Below are 14607 nucleotides of genomic sequence, written 5' to 3' on the forward strand. Positions count from 1 at the left end.
TAATGGTAAATGGTTGGCTTTAAAAAGCACCTTTATCCAAAGCGCTGTATAATTGATGCTTCTCATTCAGCCACTCATACAAACACTCACACACCAATGGCGAATGGCTGCCTTGCAAGGCACCAACCAGCTCGTCAGAGGCATTTGGGGGTTAGGTGTCTTGCTCAGGGACTCTTCGACACACCCAGGGCGGGGGATTGAACCGGCAACCCTCCAACTGCCAGACAACTGCCCTTACCGCCTGAGCCAATTTCGCCTAAAATCACAACTCTGGAACCATGGAATCACTACTCCTTGTGTTTAACTAGAAGTTCAATGCGCTATCCGTTACGCCACAGAGCTGAGATTATGCACGTAAGTGTTAAATGGAATCTTTTACGGCATTAATAGGTTGGAGTAAAAACCTGCATATACATGTGAACCTATATACTCTGTGGCAATGCGTTTGAGGTCACTGCTTTAAATGGTTCAGTTTTTCTTTTTTTGTGGCCTTCAGTGCCACCTGCTGGACGTCCCTGAAATCACTTCCTTACCCATTCGGTATTTAAAGATGTATAGAGAGGGGTCCTCACTCCTGGTCCTGGAGAGCCGCAGGGTGTACTGGGGTCCTCACTCCTGGTCCTGGAGAGCCACAGGGTGTGCTGGGGTCCTCACTCCTGGTCCTGGAGAGCCGCAGGGTGTACTGGGGTCCTCACTCCTGGTCCTGAAGAGCCGCAGGGTGTGCTGGGGTCCTCACTCCTGGTCCTGGAGAGCCGCAGGGCGTGCTGGGGTCCTCACTCCTGGTCCTGGAGAGCCGCAGGGTGTACTGGGGTCCTCACTCCTGGTCCTGGAGAGCCGTAGGGTGTGCTGGCTTTTGTTTTTGCCTTAATATCAGCAACCAATTCAGACCCAAGAAACCAGGTGAGGTGAGTTAACTGTGTAATTAACTGCTTTCATTGATCAATTACGTGCTGAGTAACAACAGAAGCCAGCACACCCTGTGGCTCTCCAGGACCATATGAACCATGACGGATTCACTCGGAAATTAGAATACAATAAAATTCTACAATACATGTATCAGTTGCTGTTTAGGCTAGCCTATATCACGGAATGTGGCTATAAATGACAGATCGTGTTGACTGGGCTAATTCAATATTTAAGAGCAGAAGTTAGTCTGGAGTCCAGAAACTTCAGACCAAGACCCTGCTCGCGTTTCTTCATGCAATGAACGCGCTTTGGCTGATGCCGCCTTCAACGCCCTCGCTGCGTGTGCCGGTTTGTCACCGTGTCCGTCAGCGCCTGATGGCCGTGAAACCCCGTCAGCCGAATACTTTCACTTCCTCTGTTTTACTGTCTCCTGCCTTGGTAAGTCAAAAACACGGTTATTGTGGACCTACAGGTCATCCCCGGTCATCCCTGGGAAACCCCCGGCGGAAGCCCTAGATCTTTTTTCTTGAACCCTGGATGTTTTCACAGTGAATCTATTCAGGCTTATTTATTAAACAACAACAATAATAATAATAATAATAATAATAATAATAATAATAATAATAATAATAATACTTATAGCGCTCACTATAGCCTATGTTTGCGTTGGTTGGCACTTCCATTCAAAACGGCACATTTTGAACCTCAATATCTCATCCGTTTCAAAACCGATGTCAATGCCATTTCGCAGGCCTATAATGGCAACGGGTTCGCCAACTACTGATTTTGGCATTCCTACATTGCGCCATTTCTGTGTTATGGATACCTTTAAAAATAGCACAAAACATTGAGACCTTTCTTGGGCAAAAATAAATCAATTTAAATCCAACGGATCCGCTCACAAGAGGACTCCTATGTCCGTAATTCAGAACCATGCGTGCTTTTTCTAATTTCATGACTGAACAATTTTGTTTTCAATATGAATTAGCTAGACCTCGAAATTGTAAATAACGACGATTCATTGTCCATAGACTTCTTAACACGGCGAAACATGATGCTAATGATGCTAATCTGAAGTTCGAAACCGTTATGTTCGGCAATGTTATCGTGTGCAGGTCGTACTAGTAGAAGACAGACAGTAGCAGCACTTCACACTGAAAACGGATACAGTACGCGAGTGTGGCCAAAGTCAGCTCGGTCGCTGTACATAAACAGAAAACGTACAGCTAAACTTGGTCTGTAAAGTCCAAACTAGTGAGCTGCGAAGTTCTCTACAACAAAATCGGCTAATAAATGTTGTGGCACCATGATCACTAACTGGTTATATACGCACTCTTCTGGACGTACCTAAAGCCATTGCTAAGAAGATGAGACGATCAACGATGAAAACGTTATCTCCTCCTCGCGACTTCACCTTGGCATCATAGCTAGCTAGTTGGCGAGATTGAATTATCATACCCATAAATGAAATGTACTTGATTACCGAGTTGCAAATGCCATGGTTTTACCGAACGATTATGCCGTGTGCAGCCACCCACTCAAAGAATACATGCAAGGTTCTCAAAGCTAACTAGGCACATTGCGCTGGCTGTGTGAGCCACATTTTACGTGTTTAGGGTAACCAGGGAGGTCTGGGATAGCTGATCACTCTGGAAATATTGAGTTAGCGGTTAACTGACAGCGTGCGCTTCATCCACTGGACCAACATTGAATGGTGATATTGGAAGATAGAGGAATTGAAAGTCATGGCATTTTGTTTACACTGTGAACACACATCAGATTGGTTAATTTAGGAAGGGCAGGACAGGGTTGCTGGGATGCAGTTCCGTTTTTCTATGGTGAACTGTTTCCGATTCCACATGAATCACAAACGTCCTTGCTTGACTAATGTCCTTTTCCAGGGTAACTTGCTTTCTTTGCAACTGTCACTTAATTTTTAGTCACTTAAAAATTAGTTTCCCCAAAGGAAGCACAATGCATGTTTACTTCTCATGTGCTTATGGGTGACAAACAAATGTAAACTAATGTAAACAAATCAAGCTGTCTGAACTGAAGTTGCCATTTTCCTTTCATGAAAACACAGAAACTGTATTCATAATGCTAACATTGTTGAGCTGAAAGGAATTACAAAAGCTGTTCAACTTCCTATTTTGGACTCTGTGTGTGTGTGCCACTTAATATCTGAAAGCACGGTGTAAACACACACAAACATACGCGTCTTGTGGGCAAAACAGATTCTTTATTTCTCAACACTTACGAAAAGTTTGAGGAAGGAAATCCAGTAAAAAAAAAGGCGCTTCATCTGAGCCCACAGTCCGCTCATAGTTCCTCAGACCAGCCAATCGCATCTCTGCACTCTTGAGTCCCTCGCTAGCCCCGCTAATAACATTAACTTCCTCAAAGTCATAGCTCAGTGCTGTGAATTTCTTTCCCGTACCAGCCATGAACAGCTTAGCCACTTTCACACTTTTTCTCTCAGGTAAAGAAGATGCAACTTTCTTATTGACATTACCGATTTATTCATTGATTACTGTAGTCGGATAGATATAAGAACCACAAATGCTTTGTGGGGCAAACTCAATTTTGTCAGACTGCTAATGATACCTGCAAGAAATAAAATCTTTAATTACGGATATTTTTTATATAGTAGAAAGCATATCTAATTGTATTGTATATCACGCAGTAGGTACAACTGCCTGCCGTTTATAAGTTGATGTTTCATAGTGGAAAAGGGTTTGAATACAGATATGACTTTTTAATATAGTGCTATACATATTTATTATATATCAGGCAATAAGTATGTATGTTTGCTTATGGATTGCAAGTTGGTGGCTCATTGTGAAAAGGGGATTGAATACTGACATTGTAAGTATGTTTGTGGTACACACTTAAAGGAAAGGTTCCAATAGGAACCCTGTGATTCCACAGTCAGAATCCTATAATCCTATAGATGGGCAAAATGGTTCTTTGTCTGGGCGATTTTCACACTTCACACCTATGATAGAGGGTTCCATAAAGAACTAAAAAGGGTTCTCTGTGGCAGCTATTCCATTCCCCGGAGGGTGTGTCTGCAGGATTAACTCCAGTCCTGGAGGGTGTGTCTGCAGGATTAACTCCAGTCCTGGAGGGCTGGTGTATATGCAGGATATTGCTGCCACCAGTTACCCTACCACAATCAGCTAATTAGCCATATGCACCATGACCGATTCACTCGTAAATTTGACCCACAATAAAATGCAGCAAGACGAGGAAAATGTATTGCCTGTTGTTTACATCGTGGAACGTGGCTTAAAATGGACAGATCATGTGAACGACTGGGCGAATTGAATAACTGAGAGCAGAGGTTGGTCTGAAATTCAGCAGCAGATACGGTCCCCCCGTGATGAAGCCCGCTGACCTCCCCCTCCCCCTCCCCCCCCAGCGTGTGGCAGCGTCGGGGCGGCCGCTGTCTCCGCTCCGCGCGAGGTGTCCGGCGCGGTGGGTCAGACGGTCACGGTGCACTGCGGCTACGAGCGCCGCTACGCCCGCCGCGCTAAGTACTGGTGCCGGGGGAAGCCGTACGAGTCCTGCAGGGAGGTGGTGAGGACCGGCGGGCCCGCGGAGAGGGACCGGACCTCCATCACAGACGACCGGAACGCCCGGGTCTTCAGCGTCACCATCAGCTCCCTGCAGCCCCACGACCCGGACAGCTACTGGTGCGTGGTCTCCCTGCCCTTCAGAAACGTCTTCGCCCCTGTGCGTCTCTACGTCCACCAGCCCACAGGTGAGCCCCCGGGAGAGACCCGCCTGGTGACCCTCCCCGGCAACACTACCTCGCTACACCTTAACGACTAACCCTCTCAGTCCCAATACTGCATTACAGTACCAATTTTACATTACATTATCGGCATTTGGCAGACGCTCTTATCCAGAGGGACTTACAGTTGACCAGAGGTCAACATCCAAAAAAAGAATTTAATCATTTTTATACAGCTACAGTATAATCTAAATTCTAATGCCTTTTTAAGCTAAATAGTTATTGACTTTTATATGTAACCTGTTCTTAAAAAGTGCCTCCCTTCACCACTACTGCCACCAAGGGGCCGGAGGACTGCAGAGCACCCCAGTGAGTCCTGTCAGAATTATGGCCTTTCCTCTCTCTCTCTCTCTCTCTCTCTCTCTCTCTCTCTCTCTCTCTCTCTCTCTCTGTCTTGCACTCGCTCTCTCTCTCTGTGTCTCTCACTCGCACTCGCTCTCTCTCCCTCTCTATCTGTCTCTCACTCGCTCACTCTCTCTCTGTCTCTCACTCGCTCTCTCTCTGTCTCACCCTCTCAGGCTGTTCTGGACCAACATTTCCATTGTTGTTGCTTTAGTTTCTGCATTTGAGTCTTTGAAATCTATGATCTTCACATTCGCATATAAAAAATTGAGACCATAAAAATGGCTACCCGCTGGCAGTGCTGGTCTGATGGGTGTGGCGTGTGTTCCTCTCGCGCAGTTCGGACGCGTGGGCCACCCTGCGCTGGGTCCTGTTCTTCCTGATGCTGGCGTGTCCGCTGGGCGTGTGTGCGTGGGAGAGGAGGGCGGGGCGGTGCTGTGGTTCTCCCTGTCCCAGGACGTGTGTCCCCTCCTGCCCCTCACGGCTGCCCCCCTTTCCCCGAACCGGGTGACTTCCCCTGGCCTGCCACCAAGCTCAGAGGACCAAAACCAGACTTTTACCTGCAGTCAGTTTCGGAGGAGATTACCTGCTGAGTACCTGCTAAGTGCATACCAAAGGTATACTGGGAAAAAAAGATTTTTGACGAGAGCAACATCACCAACTACCAACAACATCTACAACACATATGGTGGTGTAACACCGATGGTAACACCGGTGGTTCTCAACGTGGGAGGGTGGGTGAATTTTATTACCAAAAAGGACCGGACCAAAAAAGGTTGGGAACCGCTGTTGTAACATGTTATAGATTCTACCTGTTTTTATTTATTTCTGTGTGTGTGTCTGTGTGTGTCTGCGTGTTTATGCATGCGCGTCTGTATGTGTGTGTGTGTGTGCGTGTGTCTTTGCCTGTGTGTGTGTGTTTCGTGTTCATGCATGCGCGTCTGTGTGTGTGTGTGTGTGTGTGTGCGCGTGCGTGTGTCTTTGCCTGTGTGTGTGTGTTTTGTGTTTATTCGTGCGCGTGTGTGTATTTCCATGTGTGTGTGTGCATGTTCATTTTACCTTTAACCGACTTTATTGAATGTATGTTGTAAATGAAGGAGTGGTTGTACACAAAGTGAACAGTGATTCTGCTCCTGTTGAAGCCTCGGAAATGTAAAACATTAAAGTGATGTACCAAAAAAAGAAGACGGTCTGAATACATGATGTTGGCGACACTGACAAAGCTATACAGGCTGGGCTGTGTGTGTGCATGTGTGTATGAGAGTGCATGTGAGTGTGTGTGCATATGTATGTGAGTGTGTATGTGTGTGTGTGCTTGCGTGTGTGCGTGCGTGCGTGTGTGTGCGCGTGTGTCTGTGCGCGCGTGTGTGTGTGTGTGCACGTGTGTGTGTGTGCGCGTGTTAACCTGGTTTAACAGAAATGCTTAATATGCAACCAATGCACTACAGCTTGTATATTGTCCCTATAACAGTTTTCATATTTTAATAATATATAGTCAAAAATATATATTTATATTATATGGTACTGTTGTGGTACAATCGCCCCCTCCCCCAAAAACCGAAAAATTAAAAACCAAAATGAACAGTGGTTAATACTAACAACATGGGTCGATTTGAGTCAATAAATATTCCAATATTTTATTTCATAGCTGCTGTCTAATTAAACACGTGCCTAACAGAACTACTCATTTTTTACATGGCTGTTGGAAATGAGAACAAAACAAAACAACAAGTACATATACAAGAAAATTTGTGGAGCCTCTTCGCGTGGATAGGTGACACTTTGGTTTTGTCGTTGCTGATAAATGACTGATAATAGTGACGTTGGCTGTTGGGAAGGCTGACAGTGTTTTACGTCAGTATGCACAGTACTGCTGAGCTCACCAAGGTTGCATATGTGGCCTTGGTGTTGTCAGATAAGAAGTTCTGTACTGTATGTCAATAGAATAAGCTTGTGACTGACCTTTAGAGGAACACGCTGGGCAGGGATGTCAGGATTTTAGAGGGATAAGGCGAGTTGACAAACAAGTTAATTTACGCTTCCCCCCACTTCTGCAGAATAAATGTCCATGAAAAACAAACAAAAAAATTAAACCTTTTTTTATTTTTGAACCCCATCTATGAATTTGAGTGACACAATGTTAACCTGGTACGCAGTCCGGACGGAATGTGGTGGACTCCCGTTGCTGGTTGGCTAGCTCCTTGATGACATCACAATCACATTCGGGGGCCATGGAGCCCCCCCCCTCCCCCCTTCCCCTCCCTCTCTCTCTCCCTCGCTCGCTCGCTCTCTCGCGCCTTGCTCTCTGTCGCCTCACTGTGGTCATCCCCAGTCACAGCAGGCTGTCCCTCCCTCACACACGAGAATCCATGGCGTATTTTTTACCCGCTGCTGTTCTGCCGTACTTATATATGGACCTGTTGTACTGTGAAGATCTGGCATCTGTAAGAAGAAAAGAAAAAAAAGCAAGGAAAGACAACAAAAGTGGCATGAATATTAAGATGAATCTTTTTGTTGTTGCCGTTCATTGGGATGAGGATTCAAACAATCCAACTAAATCTACAGTATTAGACAAGGCAAAAAAAAAATGGAATTACTGGAAATCCAGAGGTGCCAAAATGATTGTTGAAAATAAATAGCACAACCCGTATAATTGAATAGCGTTGATTGGCTGACCTCTGAAAATGTACAGGCAGCACGTGAGCACGATGGAGGCCAGGAAGCAGCCGGTGGAGCCAGCCATGGCCAGCCAGCAGGACCAGCCGAACTCGTAGTGCATCCCCAAATACACGTTCTTCAGCACCAGAGTGGCCCTCTCCACATACACGTCCACCGCATACCACACCGAGCCCGTCATCCCCGGGATGCCTGGGGGAGCAGAGAGACGGTCACGCATTTATCCATTATTCTTCTGATTTAACCTTCATTTATCCCTTACTCTTCTGATTTAACCTTCATTTATCCCTTACTCTTCTGATTTAACCTTCATTTATCCCTTACTCTTCTGATTTAACCTTCATTTATCCCTTACTCTTCTGATTTAAACTTCATTTATCCCTTACTCTTCTGATTTAACCTTCATTTATCCCTTACTCTTCTGATTTAACCTTCATTTATCCCTTACTCTTCTGATTTAACCTTCATTTATCCCTTACTCTTCTGATTTAACATTAATTTATCCCTTACTCTTCTGATTTAAACTTCATTTATCCCTTACTCTTCTGATTTAAACTTCATTTATCCCTTACTCTTCTGATTTAACATTCATTGATCCATTATTCTTCTGATTTAACCTTCATTTATCCCTTACTCTTCTGATTTAAACTTCATTTATCCCTCACTCTTCTGATTTAACATTTATTTATCCATTATTCTTCTGATTTAACCTTTATTTATCCCTCACTCTTCTGATTTAAACTTCATTTATCCATTATTCTTCTGATTTAACCTTTATTTATCCCTCACTCTTCTGATTTAACATTCATTGATCCATTATTCTTCTGATTTAACCTTTATTTATCCCTCACTCTTCTGATTTAACCTTCATTTAGTCATTATTCTTCTGATTCTCTGGGTGCAGCCTGTAGCCTGGTGGCTAAGGTGCTTGACTGGGACCCAGAAGGATTGCTCTGCTTAATCTAATCAACTGTAAGTCACTTAAAAGCATCAGCTAAATAACTGTAATGTAATGTAACACCCTGTTAATCAGGGATTCGAACCGAGAACCTATAAATTATGAGCCTCTCGCTGACACGCAGTCCGTTAGATGTAATTTATTTGATTCCACTAAGACAACGGATCTGTGAGGCTTCGTCAGTGAGGAACAGAGGCTCTTTGGGTGGATAGAGGAGCAGCCATCTTACCTCCCTGTCCTCATGCTCTGTGGCTCTGTGTGCGGCAGCCATCTTACCTCCCAGCCCGGAGATGAACCCAGTGAAGTCCCACATCATCAGCCATCTTACCTCCCAGGCCGAAGATGAACCCGGCAAAGTAGCAGATCCTCAGCTTGATGTGGGGCTCCTCCCGTAGTAGTTTGATGATGTCGAGCCCCAGGACGAGGATGATGAGGGCGAAGCTGGCCAAGATGTCCGCCGTGATCATCAGTGCCCGCGTCAGAACTATCTTTACTGCGGGAGGAAACCACCATCACCTCCTTTTTCAACACCAAGTCACGATTATGGCAAGACACAGCTTATCGTCTTTCAATGAGACAGACCTTGAAGTTGAACACTGCGAAACACCAAATGCAATTTTACAAAAAGAATGGAGAAACAATGAAAGAAACAATAAGTCATTATTAATCAATTAAAGAGAATAAAAAAAGCTAGAAAGCTAAAGACGTACGTGGGTGTTCGGCGAGGATGGTGTCGTACTGGTCACATGTTCGAATGCCGTCCTGCGTGTTGGTGACGCACTCCCACCAAAGCCCCCGGCACTTCTGACTCACCTGTGTGGGGAGGTTGGGGGAAACAGAGAAATATTTTCTCACACACTCGCACACACTCATCACTGGGGGGTTTGTGACGGGGGCAATATTATCTCAGGAGGTAAGAGCGGTCGTCTGGCAGTCGGAGGGTCGCAAGGTGGGGGTGTCCATGTGCCAGCTGATCATTGAGCCCTACAAAACCTTCAAGGACCTCCAGGGGGCCATAGAATAATGATAGAAGTCCCTCCATCCATCCATCCATTATCTTAACCCGCTTATCTTGAACAGGGCTGCAGGGGGGCTGGAGCCTATCCCAGCACACATTGGGCGAAAGGCAGGAATACACCCTGGACAGGTCGCCTGTCCATCACAGGGCACACACACCATTCACTCACACACTCATACCCACGGGCAATTTAGACTCTCCAATCAGCCTAACCTGCATGTCTTTGGACTGTGGGAGGAAACTGGAGTACCCGGAGAAAACCCACACAAACACGGGGAGAACATGCAAACTCCGCAGAGAGGCCCCGGCCGAACGGGATTCGAACCCAGGACCTCCTTGCTGTGAGGCGGCAGTGCTACCCACTGCACCATCCGTGCCGCCAATAATTGTTGTAGTAGTAGTAGTAGTAGTAGTAGTAGTAGTAGTAGTAGTAGTAGTAGTAGTAGTAGTAGTAGTAGTAGTAGTAGTAGTAGTAGTAGTAGTAGTAGTAGTATAATAAACAGTATTAATTTAATCAGAGTCTGGTCTGAAATGCCTCTTGCAGGCAGACGGTATCAGGGGGAGAGGTTGAGCTGAGGCTCTCGGGCGTGGTCCAGTCCTCTCTCACCTCCAGGTCATCGTCAGCGTTGACCATCCAGCAGTCCGTCCAGGTGGCCACGATGAGGAACACGGTGGAGACCAGCGCCAGGACGAACGCCATGAACTGAAGAACCACGATCATCCTGAACTCTGGAGGACTCCAAAGACACAGCACTTTTTAACCGCACGTTTCACTCCCCAAACGCCATGCTGTGGAACGTGCTCATCTACGTTAAAAAAACGTTTGAGATTACCGACAGCGGCTGCACTATTAAGTATTATTAAGTGTATGGGACTTCAACTGATTAAGTGCTTTTACCAAGAATTTAATCAGTTGAAGTTGTGGATACTTCATGATATTGTCTGCAACCACTGTCCGTTCTTTTTTTAAAGTAAATCCAATGATACATTTTTGGATTTATTTCATTCTGTTCGAGTCAAGTACAACACCCCCCCCCCCCTCCCCCGCTCAATCCCCCCCACCCTGGGAATGCTGCCCTCAGGAGACCCTTAAGACTCTGTGAGCAACACCCTCCCCCAGCCCCAAGCCCCCCACCTGGTTAAAACCTCTCTTCATGCAGCTTTCAAGGAAAATAATCCAGTGGGATTCCACAAAAGATTAACTAATTTGCCCCAAAACAAAAGAGCAACATTTCTACTTGGAAGATACAATATGTATCAGGTGGTGTGCGAACATGAACTTGACCCACTAAATTATTATTTGGAAATATTTTCAGTCAGTGTTCAAGAACCCCATTGCTCTCAGTCAACTGTAGTTATGGTTACGTCAGAATTAGAATGTTCAGTTAAAAGTTTGTGATCGTGTAATCTTACCCCATATTTGAAAAGTGCTTTAAAAGCCTTTGGGTATCTGATACCGACTACAGACACACAACGCACGCAGGCCAAATTAAATCTGTAATTCAGGACTTCTTCTCTGATGCAGTTTTTGTTTGATCTGTGACCTCAGAACTGACTACTTTTATTTCATATTTCGTATTTGTTCAGACCATATTTTAATCCAGTTTCTGTTTTTAACTTACGTTAAAATCACCCAATCAATCACCAATCATTTTTCCCTCAGTCGCAACTAAAATGATAAGACACATAGCTAGTTCATTATTAAAATAAAAAATTACGTTCTGGTAGATTTAATTGTTATTTATTAATCATTTTAACCGAGGTGCAAAAACGCTTTGAAGCTATGGTAAAGTTAATTTAGTTCAGCCTCTGAAAACCACTGTAGGAGAAAAAGTACCATTTAAAAGTTAAATTCCTTTCATATTTAAGTTACATTATTATTATATCATTATTTTATATTATTCATTAAATGATACCTCACAAAACAGCAATAACAGCAGTCACAACATAATAAGGTTATCGCCATTCCGTCAACCCATCATTTATGGTGCTATAAATACACATTCTGAAAGTAGTACAAACAAAACACCCAAATTGGCACATGCTTGGCTTTCACAAATAAGAAATTATATCGAAAAATATGTAGTTTAAAATCACATACAAAATGTAACTTTTGACCACAAACTGCAATGTTGTTCAAAATGTCAAAAATGAGAAGACAGCATAGAACCCCCCTATTCCGTGAAATAATCTACATCCCGCAATAAGGTGGTGAGTGAAAATGAATTCCCCTTTCTCTCCAAAACCACGCTGAATCAAAACCACACTGAATCAAAACCACGCCACCAGGCAGCAGCAGCAGCTGTGATCAAAACACGTCGAAAATCTCTTCCTGAGTCTGCCTTCGAAAACCACACCATGTCAACTTACATAACCTCTCCCTCTGATCTCACAGAGACATTTTCTTTATTTTCCCTCCAGAACATGTAGACACAGGATATATAAAAGATCAGGTTTACCTCCACTTTGACCGCGCAGGACTCATGTTAAGGTTCTACATCAAGGTTTGCAAGTTGAAAAACTCTTCACCTTTGCAAACTACGGAAACAGGAATGTTTTTTTGTTTTTTTTGGGTGGTGGGTGGGTGGGGGTTTGAGAAGGGGGGGGGGGGGGGTCGCTGAGCTGGAGTGACCCCAGCCCCGACCCCCCCCAACCCCCCCCCAGCCCCGACACCCCTCCAACCCCCCAGGCCTGGTTATTATGCTGAATGGGAAAATGTTTTATTTATCTACTTTTTCTACAGCAAAAAAAACGTGGTAAATAAACCAGGTCTTTTTTTTCCATGGCTATTTTTGAGGCTGGTAAGTGCCGGGGTGTGTGCGCTGAATGCTTATTAGGAGGCCGTTTCTCAGATAATGCCATTAACGCTTTCATAGGCATGCCTAAGATGGCCGCCTAGTATTGCTCCAGGCCACAAGACCGAGCTCTTCTCCCCCCCCCCCCCCCTTGGTAATTTTCCTTTCTCTCACCCTCAAACAGCTCCAAATTACATGCCATCGCATTTCTACTGGGGTCAGACACGAGTTGCTGTCGATGTTTAATCAGGCCCGTGTGTGTCATTTACTATGGACCCAATGTCTTGTTTTTTTTTTTGGGTTTTTTTTTAACGAGTTGTTAGTAAACGGGGAACGGAGTTGTAATAGTGGTGGAAGCCAAGAACGTGCCTTCTGTTTACATTGAAACACCTATATCCACATCCACCTCACCTGGCCTACGTCACTGATCCTCAGACCAAACGCCTAGACTGCCATCCTTTTCTGCCATTCCAAACATGAGAGGTGTGGTTGAACCTCAGATTAAACTCAACTGATTAAACCTTAGTCCCAAACTTTGCCTCACAAATACAGGCACATTCATTTTGTTTTTGGGACATTTTCTTGGTCATGTTTGGTGATTGCTGAATTTGCCAAACTACGGCTGAATCCAGACTAATGCTCCATTGTTTGGGCCTGAATTTCCCAGCCCATGGAAAATATTTTTTCTAGAAAGATCTCCCATCGCATTTACTGAAGAGTGAGGCCCGTAAATGAATGAAAGGACTCAGTGAAGCACACGTTATAACAGCAGGCAGAAATCATGGATTTATTTTTTATGGAACCTCGATGAAACACCACATCAACGATTTGTATTTTTAAGTCTCAATAAAGAAAAGCTGTTATAAACTCTAGTAAGCAAGGCTATTAAAATCTATCTAAAAATTTTACAATATTAATGACTTTAGGTGTATTTCTTTTTTAATTACTTACTTACTTTTAATACTCCTCTTCATCCCCAAAGGGACACAAGGCTACATTGAGTTTTCTCCACCACATTCGGTCCTGAACCTCTCCCCACAGCAGGCTCATCTTGGCCCAGTCACTGTCTTGCACCAGGTGGTTTTTAATGACTTTAGGTATTTATTTTTTATTTTTATTACAATATCTAAAAATGTCAATACTACATTTGCCCATAATATTTTGAAATGACGCATGGCCTTTATCATACATACAGTATATTTCTTTACTGACAACACAATACATTATACCCTTCATTAAATGAGCTCTGCTGCCCACAGACTGTATCTCAATCCATTCACATTACAGTGTGGAGTTAGAATTGAACACTGTGAGTTACCTGAGGAAATAGTGTTAGTGTAGGGTGTAATAGTGTACAGGGGTGAGTTGTGACTATATTGTCTCGTTATGTATTATTGGATTTGTGTCTTGGACTTTTACAAAATATTTTGCAAAAATACAAAAGCATGAGTTGGATTTCCCACTGCTGATTCCAATAAAATGTGAATAGCATGTGAATATGATGGCCATCACACCACTCTACAGAACACCAGCCCCAATCTTATCTGGACAGTGAGGTTGATAGCAACAGTTCCTTTCCCATTGATGTTACTTAATTATTTATGCATTATCCAAGAATTGATCACTCCCAATCTACTGACACTCTGTTGTGGGTTATTGTTTGTGATCATCATGGCGGTGGAACGATAACATCTGTGCCGACTGTTTAAGTGACTTTCACACTTACAGTCACCACTGTGTGTTCAGTGTTCAGTGTGTGTTCAGTCAGGTCCCTGGCTGGTTGTTGTGTTACTGGCTGCTATGCAGGGGAGTGTGGCCCTGTTCCCCTGAGGTGGGCTGTGGGGGGGGGTCTCATCGTGACCACGGTCTGCTTTCAACAGGGTTACCTGCCAGGGAGAACCATTCCTCATCCTGATGTCATAAAGTATAACCACACTCAACCGGGTTTATTTTAAATAAAAACTACCGGGTAAAACTGGCTGTTTTTCCTTGTCCAGGCTGTGCATTAGTTTTATTAAATGACAGATATTACAAACACGGTGCAAACAGACCATTCATTTTATTCATAACAATACATTCCATCTTATGAACAAGCTACATAAATTGGGACTTCGCA

The 14607-nt window shown here is 44.2% G+C and overlaps 2 protein-coding genes across 3 annotated transcripts; one reads left to right on the forward strand and one right to left on the reverse strand.

The window, feature by feature from the left end:
- The first annotated feature begins 3265 nt into the window (after nt 1-3265).
- LOC133139246 (CMRF35-like molecule 8) lies at nt 3266-6229 on the forward strand. 2 transcript variants are annotated; one of them, XM_061258666.1, is made up of 4 exons: nt 3266-3385; nt 4328-4669; nt 4986-5011; nt 5384-6229. In XM_061258666.1, exons 1-4 carry the CDS (start codon nt 3349-3351, stop codon nt 5837-5839), a joined length of 861 nt encoding a protein of 286 aa, XP_061114650.1. In that variant the 5' UTR covers nt 3266-3348; the 3' UTR covers nt 5840-6229. The 2 variants fall into 2 exon arrangements, with proteins under 2 accessions (XP_061114650.1, XP_061114651.1); XM_061258667.1 differs by having other exon boundaries at nt 4957-5011; nt 5384-5687.
- A 1168-nt stretch (nt 6230-7397) lies between these two features.
- Nucleotides 7398-10417, reverse strand: LOC133139589 (claudin-16-like). The gene is made up of 5 exons (XM_061259161.1): nt 10304-10417; nt 9389-9491; nt 9007-9171; nt 7721-7912; nt 7398-7486 (listed from the first exon to the last, which is right to left on the reverse strand). Exons 1-5 carry the CDS (start codon nt 10415-10417, stop codon nt 7398-7400), a joined length of 663 nt encoding a protein of 220 aa, XP_061115145.1.
- Between the last annotated feature and the right edge of the window lie 4190 nt (nt 10418-14607).

This window comes from Conger conger, chromosome 10, assembly GCF_963514075.1.
Source record: "Conger conger chromosome 10, fConCon1.1, whole genome shotgun sequence".
NCBI classification, from domain to species: Eukaryota; Metazoa; Chordata; class Actinopteri; order Anguilliformes; family Congridae; genus Conger; species Conger conger.